This window comes from Lissotriton helveticus, chromosome 4_1, assembly GCF_964261635.1.
Source record: "Lissotriton helveticus chromosome 4_1, aLisHel1.1, whole genome shotgun sequence".
NCBI lineage: Eukaryota > Metazoa > Chordata > Amphibia > Caudata > Salamandridae > Lissotriton > Lissotriton helveticus.
Genome location: NC_136063.1, coordinates 1,279,408,861 through 1,279,422,284, shown reverse-complemented (window position 1 = coordinate 1,279,422,284; position 13,424 = coordinate 1,279,408,861). Strand labels below are relative to the sequence as shown.

The 13,424-nt window shown below is 43.3% G+C and overlaps 1 protein-coding gene across 1 annotated transcript in view; it reads right to left on the bottom strand.

Moving 5' to 3' along the window:
• Positions 1-13,424, bottom strand: part of ELOVL2 (ELOVL fatty acid elongase 2) — a 436,749-nt gene that overhangs the window by 31,152 nt on the left and 392,173 nt on the right. Inside the window, exons 6-7 of the mRNA XM_078687845.1 lie at positions 9,812-9,936; positions 6,785-6,919 (exon numbers count right to left, since the gene is read on the bottom strand). Coding sequence (XP_078543971.1) covers positions 6,785-6,919; positions 9,812-9,936 — 260 coding nt within the window. The remainder of the gene's footprint in view (positions 1-6,784; positions 6,920-9,811; positions 9,937-13,424) is intronic.

The following is a 13,424-nucleotide window of genomic DNA, read 5'->3' as shown; positions in this document are numbered from 1 at the left end:
GCCAAGCTGCCACATGGCTATCCTTCCATACATTCACCAAGCATGATAGCTTGTGCAGACAGGTTATCTATTCTAAGGTGAGGAATTTGCAGTTAAAAACCTCTATTAATAGAACAAGTTGCTTACCTTTGGTAATGCTTTTTATTTATTGTAGAGAATCTATCAGAGCACAGATTCCTCACTGGCCCTCCCATCCTCCCTGCTCTGGGAACTGGACTCTTTACCCAAAAGAAAAGCAACACTGGTCAAACAAGTAACACTTACATGGCTGTGTTTTTGCGCATAACTAGTCATGAAAGAAACTGATGTTCACATGCTGGAGTGACGCCCATATAGCCACGGCGATTTCACTTCCGATGCAGACGATGGTGAAGCGGAGCTAAACTATGCCACCTACTGCAGACAGAGGTTCTGCTCAAGATTTTCCAAATCCAGTCTGATGCCTGGGGAATAGTCAAAGGTGAGGAATCTGCCGCTAGAGTCTCTACCAGAAAAAGCATTAATGAAAGTAAGTAACTTGTTCATCTCAACTGCTGCAATAGTGTATGAACCGATCTACAGAGCTCTTCCCTTGCTAAACTTCAGAGAGTCCATACTGTTGTTTAAAATATTATTTAGCTCGTAGATCCATGACTACATTAACCCAGATCAGTTGAATAGTCCCTTTTCTGGCTACCTGTAAAAGAGATATTGACTTTCAAAATTCTCAGTCTTCTACACAAGTCCTCCATGGCTGCTCATCAAACTACCCTGCAAAACTATTCAACACATAATAATTACCTAAAAGCCTCAGGTCTGCCAGCCAATGGCTACTGTTGATCCAGTCCTACAGAATCTAAAGACTCAGTGGGTATTCCTCCTGGTTCTTGGATTCTTTCTTATGGCACTGCCTACCAATCCAATTGAGACTGGAAAGTGACTCTCACACATTCATAAGAATGTTTGAGGATAATCATTTCATCTAGGCATTCGGACACTAACCTGATCGGACTTCTGCCTCCTTTGCATTGATCCTTATTCCTGTTTGTCGGACATGCTTGCATCTTCCTTCAGGTCTCTGTCTATGGCTTTGCCAAAGGCGTCTAACAAAGGTTATCCTGACACTGCTTCCACTGTAGCTCACTGACTGCCTCTAGACTTCCTTCATTAGCTTCATGAACTGATTATTCTGTCACTTGGTTTACAAAACATCTTAATAAATCTCTTCACCATGACCCTGAACAGTTCTGTGCCGTACACTGTACGCTGAATGATTCTATGGGGTATGCCTTCAGGTTCTTTTCATCTTGGGGGTTGATTTAATTGCTCCCACTGCTGATGAGAATCCAGCAGAAAGTGTTGGAGGATCAAGCACAATGCATGCTGATCGCTCAAAACTGGAAGATGATTTGGTATGCCAATATGGTGGTACTAAGCATCTGCTCCTCCTTATTATCTCACACATTGCCAACTAGTGTTTATCGCACAATTGCTTCCTGATTGAGTTCTCTAACACTGCGGGTCCACACATCGATATTGAGCACTGCCAACTTGAGATCTTCTGTTTATTTACCGAAGTAACCAACATCTTGTTTTCCAGGAAACTTGCCACAAAATCTATGTATTGAGGTCACTGGAGTAAGTATGTTGAGTGGTACACGTTATAAGGTTTGAATTCTTTCTGGCCCCACCTTTGCATTATGTCTTGCCTTTCAGGTCTTGGCAGTCACTGCCCTATATGTCTTCATGTGCTTTCCTAGCCACACTTCTTTAAGTAACCACTTATGGCACACATTTTGAAGGATTACTTTGTTTCCTCTTACTCAGTTCACTGTTTCACAGTAGGATAAATTGTGTTGACATTTCTGTTAGCATCTACATTCGAGCCAAAACACCAGTGCCTATTTAGTTTGACATCGAAACCTACAGCAGTGGTGGCAGTAATTTTGACCCACTGGGTCAGAGAATCATGGGCCCATTTAGTCTGGACACTTTCCACAGTGTTCTAATCCAAGGGTTTCTGTCAAAAGGTGTCAGGCTTTCACGTGGGCAAGTTGATCACTCTTCCATCCTTTTTCCCTACAATCAGACACAATAGGACGGAGTGAATGATCAGCTCTTTGTGGAGTTTGCTGGAGTCAAGAAGCACAAATGTGTAACCAAGCACCTGTTCACAATCCACTATGCCTTAATGAAGAAAGTCCTTCAGGCTGGCATTTTCTGACCTTCCTCAAAATGCAAGGCTGCTTCTATTGCTCTCATCAGGGGGCATCCCAATAGGCATGTATTCACTGGGTGGCCATTCCTATAGACTTTTACTAAACATCACTGCCTAACAGCCCAGGCCCACAATGATGGATACTTAGGTAGGCTGTGTTTCATGGCTTTGTTGGTTAAGCAGCACTCTTCAGTGCAACCTCTTGGAGGGTATTGCTTTGGGACTCATCCACAAGGTGAGGCATCTGTGGAAAGAGGGTACTGATTGGAAAAAAAAAGTTACTTGCTTTCAGTAACAAATTGTCTGTTGAATACTGTATTTTGTTGCAGATTCCAACTGCCCTAATTATTCCCTATGAGTTAGTGCCATTAGTTATAAGATCCCTATGGATACAATGTGTTGTCTAATATTACCGCTCTCGCATCATAAGAGAGAGAAGCCACAGCTGATGATGCAAGGTTGCAACCGGTGGCCCTGGAGAGGTTTTGCTGAAGAAAAAGTTTCTAGTTCCAGACTGATACTTGGTGGATATTCCTAAGGTGCATCATCTGCAGGAATATGCTGCATGTACTGGAAATGTTGTTACTAAACGTAACTTTTTCTGCTAGTGGTTTGGACTAGATCGAGGAAAGGGTCTTTCTTTGCTCCTAAACACAGACATTTTTGGTTAAAACTAGCAAGCAGATTGGGGTTGTTTTGCTCTTCTTCCCTACTCCTGGAGCCCTCCTTGGGGTATGGAAGCAGTGGTAACAAAAAAAACTCGAATTTCCAGACCTTCATTCACCACCAAATTTTGATTACATTTCCATGCAGCAGAGTGGTCTCCACATCATGATAAATTGGTTACTACAATTTAGTAATTCCAAACAAAATAGTTTAAAATCTACTAAAATGACACATACCAGATTTGAGAAGTTAAGGTTTTGGCTAAAAGAGATGTTACAAGAGGAACCCCATCTGTAAAAAGACTCTTGTTTCGCCAATGTAAATTTCTGGAAAAAATACATTCCCATAAAAACTATAAAAACATTCAAATGATATAGCTTTTTTAGAATACATAGTGAGGCAATTATAGATATATTTCATCAGACATATAATTTGCAGACCACACAATTTATACAAAGAGTTTATGGGGGTTTGGTGGTGGCAAAATAGTTATCAAGAGTCTTCCATACAGAGGTGCTACGCGATCTCCATGGGGAGTCCTGGGGGAGGAAATGTTATCCGCCCCTCTAAGGTAAGCAACCCAATTTAACCATTAATTAAATGCGGTAGCTGCTGTGTTTTTCCAGTTAGCAAGCACTGATTCACAGGCTGCAGTTTGAAGAATATATACCAGAAGGCTATCATTATGTGATATGATTTGTGAGTCTAGGAATCCTTGAACTAGGGAAAGGAAAGTTCTTTTTAGGTGACTCCCAAACAGAGTATGGATAAAATCAAATATGGAATCCTAGAATGGGGAGACCGGAGTGGAAGAATAGGTGGGGGAGGTTTCCCATCAATTTTTGCAGTACCAGCACGATGGGCTCTCTCTGAAGGATAGTTTATGGAGTCGGGCCAGAGTCCAGATTGTTCTGTGAATGAGCGATTATTTTGTCTGGGAGAGGGAGGTAGAGATTTTGTGGGAGACAACTGACTTCCAAATTAGATAGCAAGAGTCGACAACAATGAAAAAAAGGGGGAAGAAAAAGAACTTGTCTGCAGCCAGCCACATCGCTGGTCTTCTGCTCCTCTCATGGCTCCACTGCAGGCACAGACTCCCAGACTCCCCTGCATGAGAGCAGCTTCAAGATTGGCCTGAGTACCCTAGATTTTCACTCCCAGGGAGACTGGGAGCCTGTGCTTGCTTACTCCAACCTGGCAACGCAGCTCGGTTTGGAGACCGCTTCAGTATGCAATTCGGTTTGGCATCCGGAAACAACCCGCCAAACGTACATGCACTCTTTTAGCAGTGCATACCACTCGCCCCCAAGACTCATCCGGAAAAACCAAATAAAATGATAATAAACCCAGGTTTATTATCTTTTTATTTGTTTATGCAGCTGGCGGGGGCGACACTCCTCAATCATAGCGGAGGAACTGCCGCTGTTCCCCATAAATTTTGATTTGGGGATTATTCCAAAGACAAATCATGTTAGAATGTGAAATTGGGGTCTCCAGGAGCTTCTCAATCTTTAATAGGGCTTCTTTGGTGCTGCTAAAGATATATTTTCCCGACTAAGGGAGTTTTGGTTTGCTGGTCAAAAGGGTTATGGGGTCGAGGTCTCCTAAAAATTTATTTTTCAATTAGTAAGCATGTGGGGATATAATCCGTGTCTGGGAGAACCCGAGAGATCCTTGTCTTGCAACTTGTATTATATTACAACTATTGGCAACTTGTACCAGGTCTTAGGTATGAGTATACACAGTGTAATCTGCAAATTATTTATCTGTAATTGACTATGTATGTTAAACGAGCTTTATTGGCAACTTGTTCCATTTCCTGGGCCAATGGCACTATGTGATGAGCATTCATGAGCACATTTCCTGTTCGTTTATCATTGCTTTTGTGCTCTGTTTATTATAATTTAATGTGTCCTGAATTGATGTGATCCGAGACAACTTGATATCATTTTTCTACTGCTTAGCATCCTGTAACCAAAGTCGTACATGTATACTACTTCTCCGCTTTCCACTATGCATGTCGTACTGTCTTCCCTTTGTTAAAAATTTCAATACAATTCTTTGAAATTTAAAAAATTCAAATAATGTAAGGTAGCAATAAGACATTACAATGACGTTTCCTATACAGACACTATACATCCAAAATTGTTAATGCCAACATGCACTCTCTATGTTGAGCATTCCCTATAGATTCATGTTGTGCAATGCAGATTTTCATGTCAGCCACTGTTGTTCAAACAAAGGTATATAAGCACACACCATGCCAGAATATCCTTATAGGTTAGATGCGTGTTACACATACAAATAACATAATGCAGATAAAAGTAGGATTTTAGATATAATCAACAACTTAAAACAATGCATTTGGTATTTTTATAGTCCACTGATTTAACCTATAACTTAAACATGATTTGAACAACATTTTCTATCATGATAATGATTTTCCTAGTGTATGGTGTATTAACTCGTGTGGAACTATGTACACATTATGATTGTTATGTTTACTTACTAAGAAACCTGATGCAACTGCACAATGGCTGCAACCTTGGCTTACCCTATTTCTTTTTATTTTATAAATGATTAGTCCAACAGCACTTTCACAAGCAGAATACCAGCAGTTCTGTGTGACACGTTAATTAAGAAATTAATGGTAGCCCTTGATACTGTGCCTAAACTGACACAATGGCTCATTGTTTATACATTATGTCCAACAAAATCAGTTTAAACTGGGTTTTAACTTTTTTTTTTACATTTTCTTTTCATTTATATCTCTACATGACTTTCAAAAAGAGTGAGGACATGAAGAAACAAAATATCCTCATTAAGTTAAAATGTACACCAACCTGATCTACATCCAGGTCTGAGTGATCATCCAGTGTTACTGACTGACTGCTGACAAAATAAATTCCCCTTTTGTTCACTTGATCTTTAGGTGACTTTATAAATAGAAGTGTTTTTTGTTGTTGCTAAGAATCCTAATGGAATTGCATTCTTCGTACCGGCTGTAAAATCTAATTGCAAGATTTCGAAGGTGAAGGACATGCATGTATATATAAAAGAAAGACTATGTTTGTTAGATTGTAAAGCAGCTTCAGATCATCTCAAATGCTTTGGAAGCCTTTACGACCTGGAAAGAAACAATGCAACATATATGAATTTCTATACTATGTTTCCTCAAATCATGGTGTAGTGGGCAACGTCACGTCTTGCAGATGAACTACTTAAAGTCTTAATTTGACAGCTGCAGTGTAAAACTGATATTCAAATTGCCATTAGTTATACATTTTCCTTAATAGACGCTGTTTGGAAAATGACAAAAACAGGAATGGCTCGTGGAGGCTATATGTTCCCTGCTGACATATGGTCTACATTCTTGGTTTTAAACATATGCACATATTAGCTATTGGTCCACCAGGAAGCTAACCTTCTATTTTAGGTTAGGTAGAGCATTTACTTGAAGACCATCTATAGGTTACAGCTCCACTGAAGGTACTATTGGAGGAGCCTTGGAAGACTCTTGCTGTGGCACAGTGATACCAGAGCCAGTCAATATTCTGACAGTGTTTGAAAATACTTCAGACCCTAATATTCTCCTTTCTGAAGTCATCAAGTTTCCTGCAACTTTAATCTGGTTCACTGCCAACTGTTGGGGCTTAGAAACCACTGTTTTATGAGCTTGTTTTGCACAGCCGTACACCTTTTTTCTTTTAATTTCGTTTTTTTCTCTCTCACTCGTGCTAGAACTATTTTCGGATTGAATGTGCTGCCATCATTGTTATTTCACTGAAGTCAAGCAAAGTAATGCACCGGAAAGTGCACAGCTTAGAAGAGTTCTTGTATGAATTTGAACTGGGGTGACAAAAAGGTTGCTTGCTATTGGTGCACAAAAGAGAAAGAAATGTGTAAACTAAGAAAACTTACCTTAACATAAAAATTTATAAACAGGATAACCAATGTGGTCATATAAGAAGACTGGAAGATGAGGCAACCAAACGGAAACCCACAAGGCTTAACAACTGCACTGAGAGTGTGCGTAATAGTCATCACAAACTGGATCTAAAACAAAATCAGTAACACAAAAGGTTAAACATTTTCAAAACTTTGTATTCAAAAACGATGTACAGCTCTGATAATTGATGTAGACTTTCACGTTGAGTCCATGAATAAAACTGCGCCAAATACAGGTGACAAACATGAAACAAAATGGGATCAAAGTTCCCCAAATATATTGTGCCAGAAAATCAAATTTGTGTCCTGCGACAATTCATGTTTGAGCAACACCTGTTTAAAATCAGTGACCTTTCCTAAATCATGAGAATTCTATATACATTGCGTTATGTGAGGTGCTTCCATTCTTCCTTACCGATCTAATTCTTAACATGTAAAGTCAAGCTCTTCCTATGTCTCCATTTAAACCTAACCTATTGTGTGAATACATTATTTCCTTTCAGCAGTTAAGATTTCTCATCTGGCTTTAAGTAAAATTCCCATACATCGACAACCCTACAGATTACAACTTCTAAACCATGCCATTAAAAAGATGCCACCAATGTATTACAACTAGTATTTGTAGCAGAACTTTAAAATCTGGTTTATTTTACCTATTCTAATGTTTTTCTATTGCATATTACTGTACTGCTCTCATATAGAGTAGTGAAAATATAGAGAAGGGAAATGTATTCCAAAGGCCTTGATGGACAAACCAGACAATGCCAGAAAGCCACATTATTGCAAAATTCAAACTAGGATTTATTTGAATATTTGAGGTCACAGGCTCGATACACAGAGCCATTTACGCAACCGCCTTGAACTCAGTTACACAAGTGTCTAATGTTGCGAATCTAAATTTAATTTATGTTTTGACAAACATGAATGTAAATTCCCAATCCAATTTACTCACAAGTTTGAGAATGTTCACAAACTTGCAAAGACATTCCCACCATGGATCGACCATTGCCTGCCCCTGTTAAGAGTATGTAAAATAGTACTACACAAGTACTAATTTATTAACTCCAAAATGTCTTTGTGAATAGGACCCTACGTTTTGATTTTTATAAAGTCACAGATCTCTGAGCTTACTATCAATATCCTTATATCACTGGTCAGAGAGCATTTTAATTTTTTTAAACACACAATTCCACTATCTAATTTTCCCTAATCGTAGGCTCAGAGGTCCAATATGTTATTTGTCACAACAAATGTTTTTAAACAGTTCAATGTGTCCATTCAAAAGTGGCTCTGGTTCCAAATGGAAACCTGCAAATACATTGCTGCTTTCTTTGTAATGAAGTACTGAAGTGCTACAAACATGCAAATTGTCATTAATGTAATTCAGCAAGTGACAGTAAATGTTCAGAGAAAATAGTTAAAAAGAAAGAGCTGACAGATCTACTTATACTTTTCATCACGGGCCGCCCAGAACAGTCATGTGCACTTTCCCCCTTCTCCATGCAGTCTGCATTACAGCTTGCATGAGGAACCAGCTCAGCCCCCCACCCCTTCCCTGGCTGAGCAACGAACCAGGATGCTCAGACTAATCACAGTACTGCATTGCTGCGTTGTGATTGGTCAGGGGGCCTGGGTTCTTGCCGATCACAACGCTGCATTGCAGCGTTGTGATTGGCCGGGGGGGGGGGGGCTGGCTGTGCTTCCTGTTCCTCAAGTCCGACGAGGAGACCAGGAGCAGAGACACAGACGGACCATGCAGCAAAAGTAAGTGTTTATGTTTTTTTATTTATGTATTTTAAATTCTGCACATACCCCGCCTGCCCTCTCCCTGCCTTCCCTCTTCCCAACTGCAAGCCATGCCAGCTGCCACTGCTGGCAATATCCTTTTAGGCATTCAGTGGGGAAGTATGGGGGGTTGATACTCTACATAGCAAGGGGGCTCCTGCCAATCAGATTCAGTCATGGGTCTTTCTGCAGACATTGTGTAGCTGCTGGTGTGGCCATGCAGATCTCTAGCCCACCAAGAAGGGTAGCTTTGTAGGTGAACCTCTTGGAGCTCTCTCGCAACCTCCCCTATCATTGCAGCCTCTGCTGCTTTTACTGACAATGTAGGATAGGTCAGAGGGTGAGGCTGCAGGATTCGATTGATGCAGCGCCTATTGTCGGTGAGATAGCCTTTTGGAGGCAGGCTGTGCAGGTGTTGGGATGTACAGTGGGCGCCCATCACTGACAACCAATGAGATTCTGGACATAAAAACACCAGTGCGCATAACCTATTTGCATTGTTAGGGAAAGACTAATACATGTTTCCCTCCTTCCAGATATAAGATCAATGAGGCGGGTAAGAGGTAGCAGTAACAACAAAAGTAAATTATGAGCAAGTGCTGCGGCGCCAGTACTGGAAATTAATAAGCAAATAAGCACATACAAAAGGGAATGGATATCATTTTTCTAATACTGGCTTATTCTGATGTTAAACCATGCCTGTAATAAGAAAATAATGTACAAACATTAATAGGGTGATAGCTAACTCAAACGTATAAGTTGTTCCCAGCTGTCTGTGCCTTCTATGTGCTTTTCTGCTTCTGTAACAGCTTTAGAGCCGCCATAGCGGACTCTACCAGCCATTAAAGGCCTGCTCCAGCGTTAAAGGACCGAGCCGAAGGCAAGGGCCTTTAACAGCCGGTAGAGCCTGCTACGGAGGTAATTGGAACATTCCACTCCTAGAGGGCAGAAGGCTCTAATGTGTAAAACAAAGGCGCCACAGAGCCCGAGGAGGCTGACATCTCCTCTGGCTCCGTGAGGCCTTTGTTCACAGCAATAGCTGTCAACAAACATTGCAATGTTGATGCTCCGGCCTCTACCAGCCATTAGATGCCTGGAGCACTCCATGGTCTTCAATGGAGTGCTCAACATTCCAGTGTTATAATTATGAGTAGATTATATAGCAAAACAGACAACTAATTAATATTAACTGGAAAAACAGAAGGGTAAGATTACCAGTTGTGCTTGAGTGAGGTATTTCTTCCACCAGAGGTACTTGTGCATGGATGGAAACACAGAGAGGCCGTAGTATGAGTACATGAGAACATGGATGAAGCTATTGAGGGTCGGTCCAAAGAAACCTGTGGAAATACAACACATACACAGCTTATTTTAGCCAAGAGTTAGTATGGTCACATTTTATACACTAAGAACTTCTCTATCTGTATATTTGCATCAGGACAGAACCCGGCCACATGGGATATCCTAGTTTGACAATGTTCAGTGCACCTTTTATTTTCTACTTGTGAAGAGGTGCACAACTGGTACGTGAGGGGAAGATTGTTAATTATCAATAAATCTGTTTTTCCCTCATAGGTACGTTTTTTTCCTGTTTAACTTATGTTCTTATTAACCACTCAACACCAAAATTTTTCAATTAAAAGGTTGTTCTGAAAACGTGGCAATCCAAAACTAGTGAGTTACATTGCAGCTGTTCAACCAATAAAAGATAAATAAGGTATCCAATGTTGACAGGCAAGGTACGACTTAGCTTTACTAAGACAACTGTTCCATTGATTTTTATTACAATTGACAGGCCATCAGGGAAAACAGCGACCATACTCCTTTAGTTGTATGCAATTTGAATGAGTAATTAAGTAGAACATGTGAATTAATTAGCTAGGTGTCAAAAGCTCCTAGTAACCTTCATTATAAACAATGTGTGATGATCAGCGGTTACATCTCACTGTCAAGCTACTGTGCGCGAGCGCCAGACTCTCTTGGAATGTCAAATTTCTCCACAAATTTCCAAATACATTCAAAATGTCCTGGCGCTTGACCTCTTAGCTTTGATACTAGTGATTGAAGGTAAGTCCTCCGTCGTTAATTCTAATTTAGGGTCAAAGGAAGTTTTAGTTGACTGAATGAGCCATTTATATAGCGCACAGCTGCCAAAAAGTCGCCCCAGTAGTGACTAACAGTGACTTTTTCTCGCTCGTGTTTTTACTAGACTTTCACTTTGGTTCAAATGAAAAAACTACATATTTTACATTTTTTACGGTTGTCTACAAAATTATAATTGGAGCGAAATTCTTCAGATTGATGGTATATATATATAAAAAAAAAATTCTGTTCAAAGAGGACTCTGGTGGGTTTTTTTCAGCACACCACTTTATTTGCTGAGAATGTTCCTCCCACCAGGGTCGGATTGGCAGGGCGGGCAATCGGGCAGCCCCCGAGGGGCCTGCGGCAGGGGCCAACTTCTGGACCGATTATTATTTTTTTGGTCTGTGGGAGGTTCCCACAAAAGTTAATTGAGGGAGATGGCACAGCCAGCAACGACATCAGTACAGAGTGTAAAAGACTGCGTTAATTGAAAAGGGCTGCGCTAACAATAAATCCATCACTGGCATAGCCTCACATGCCAAAGACATCCCTCCTCACTAATACAATGTCCAGCATTCTCCCCAGCAGCTCCTCCTCACCCTCGAGTCCCAGCAGCGCAGAGTTCGCGCCTGCAGCCCGCCAGGTTACCGCCGCTGCTGCCCCTGCGGCCCCTTCCCTGTCACAGCCCCTGCTCCGCCTCCCTACCTCGGGTCCCACCCCCTTCCTTAGTTAATGGCGACCGCTGCGGGGGAGCGCGCGTGAAACCTAGACCTTCGGTCCAGGCCATCACTCTCCCCAGCAAGACCACCTCACAGCCGCAGCCTCGAGTCCCCGCTGTGCAGGGTTTGCGGATGCAGCCCGCCAGTCTCTAGGTGTTTAACTGCTTTCCACACTTCCGTCGGGCTCGTAACTTTTACTGTGTTACAATTTATTGTGCTGATTTCTTGATTGTTTTTCCTCCTTCTTGACTGTTTCTCCTCCCTCTTGATTGTTTTTCATTTATTGTGCTTGTTTTCTCTTCCGCCCGGTTCCCACAGCTGCTGCCCCTGCAGCCCTTCCCACCCCGTCACAGCCCCCAACCCGCCTCCTTACCTCAGGTCCCGCCCCCACCCCCTACTTAATGGCGACTGCTGGGCGGTTGTGCAGCAAACGTGCGCAGTGGGCGCCCCGCTGGCAAGCCGTAGGCACGCCTTAGGTAAGTCTGTCTGCGCCCGTCCGCGACCAGCACCAGGAACCCTGGTTCTCCCAGGCCCCACTGCTACGACTCCACCACCCTCCACACACTGAATCCCGGAAGACACACCGACTGCGAAAGATCCTCGCCAAACACCACCCATGGACCGTTCTTGTGCAGACCTTGCCGCAGATCCTTCACCATCGACAGAACCCCCACAACCACTAAAGGCTCGCCTGATGCACGCACCGCCGGAACCCTGATGTACATCTTCCTCAACATACGCTCCCTGCACCGGCACACCATGGAGAACTGGAACCTGATCAACACCCTCTCGCCCGACATTGCCTTCTTCGCAGAAACCTGGACCAACACCACATCCGACCCGACATCGCCACTGCCATTAACAACGGCTACAAGACCGCTCACACTGCCCAGGAGGAGGACTCGCCGTTGCACACAAGACCCCCCTCCGACTCTCCACATCCAGCACGAGTTACCACCTCTCCAACACAGAACACCTCCACTTCCAGATCCAGACCAGCCCCAGGACCATGCTACGCGGCACCCTCATCTACAGACTGCCAGGACCTCATACCCAGTCCGCATCTACCATCGCCGAGCTCGTCGCACCCCACCCCATCAATTCTACGGACTAGATTCTGCTTGGGGACCTGAACTTCCATCTCGACAACGGCAACGTCTCAGACTCCAGCACTCTCCTCGAAAACCTCAACAACCTTGGACTGAAGCAGCTGGTCAACACACCCACCCATGAAGCTGGACACACCCTTGACCCCAGCTTCGCAGGAGGGACAAACATCCGCTTCAGCCACACCACCCAGCACCTCTGGACGGGCCACCACTGCGTCCACTTCACTTTTAACTTCACCGCCGCACCCAAGCCCGCCCGCGCCTGCCACAACGGAACTGGAGCATGGTCACAGAGCAACACCTCAACCCGACCACGACCGACACCAATGCCACAGCCATAGAATTTCACAGCTGGATCGCCTGCTGCGCAGACAAGCTTGCACCCCTCCGCCACCCCACCAAACAACGCCCTCTGAAAGCCGCCTGGTTCACCACAGAACTACAAGAAGCCAGATGCTCCTGCAGACGCCTAGTGAAAACCTGGCAAAACCAGAAAACCACAAAAGCACGGAACAACCACCTGGGATTGCGCCAAATCCCCTCATATCCCCAGTTTACGAAATCAATTAAAACATGGCTTTTCTCTCAGGCCTACAACTAGTCTCCTCCCTCCGCTTCTGTCAACGCCCCTCTGCCTAAGTGCCAAGAAACCCCTGGTGAACGTGCGCTCTACAAATAATTTTATCATCATCAACCACAGGAGTGCCCTGAAGGAATACCACCAGCGCATTAGAGACACCAAACGGACCTTCATACGAGACAAAGTTCAGACCAAAGCGACCAACGCCAAGGAACTGTTTAACATCATACAGCAGTTCGCAAAGCGCCCCAGCGAAGCTACGGACGTCACACCTTCCCAGGAACTCTGTGACAAGCTCAGCGCCTACTTCCATCTGAAGATCAAGGTCCTATACG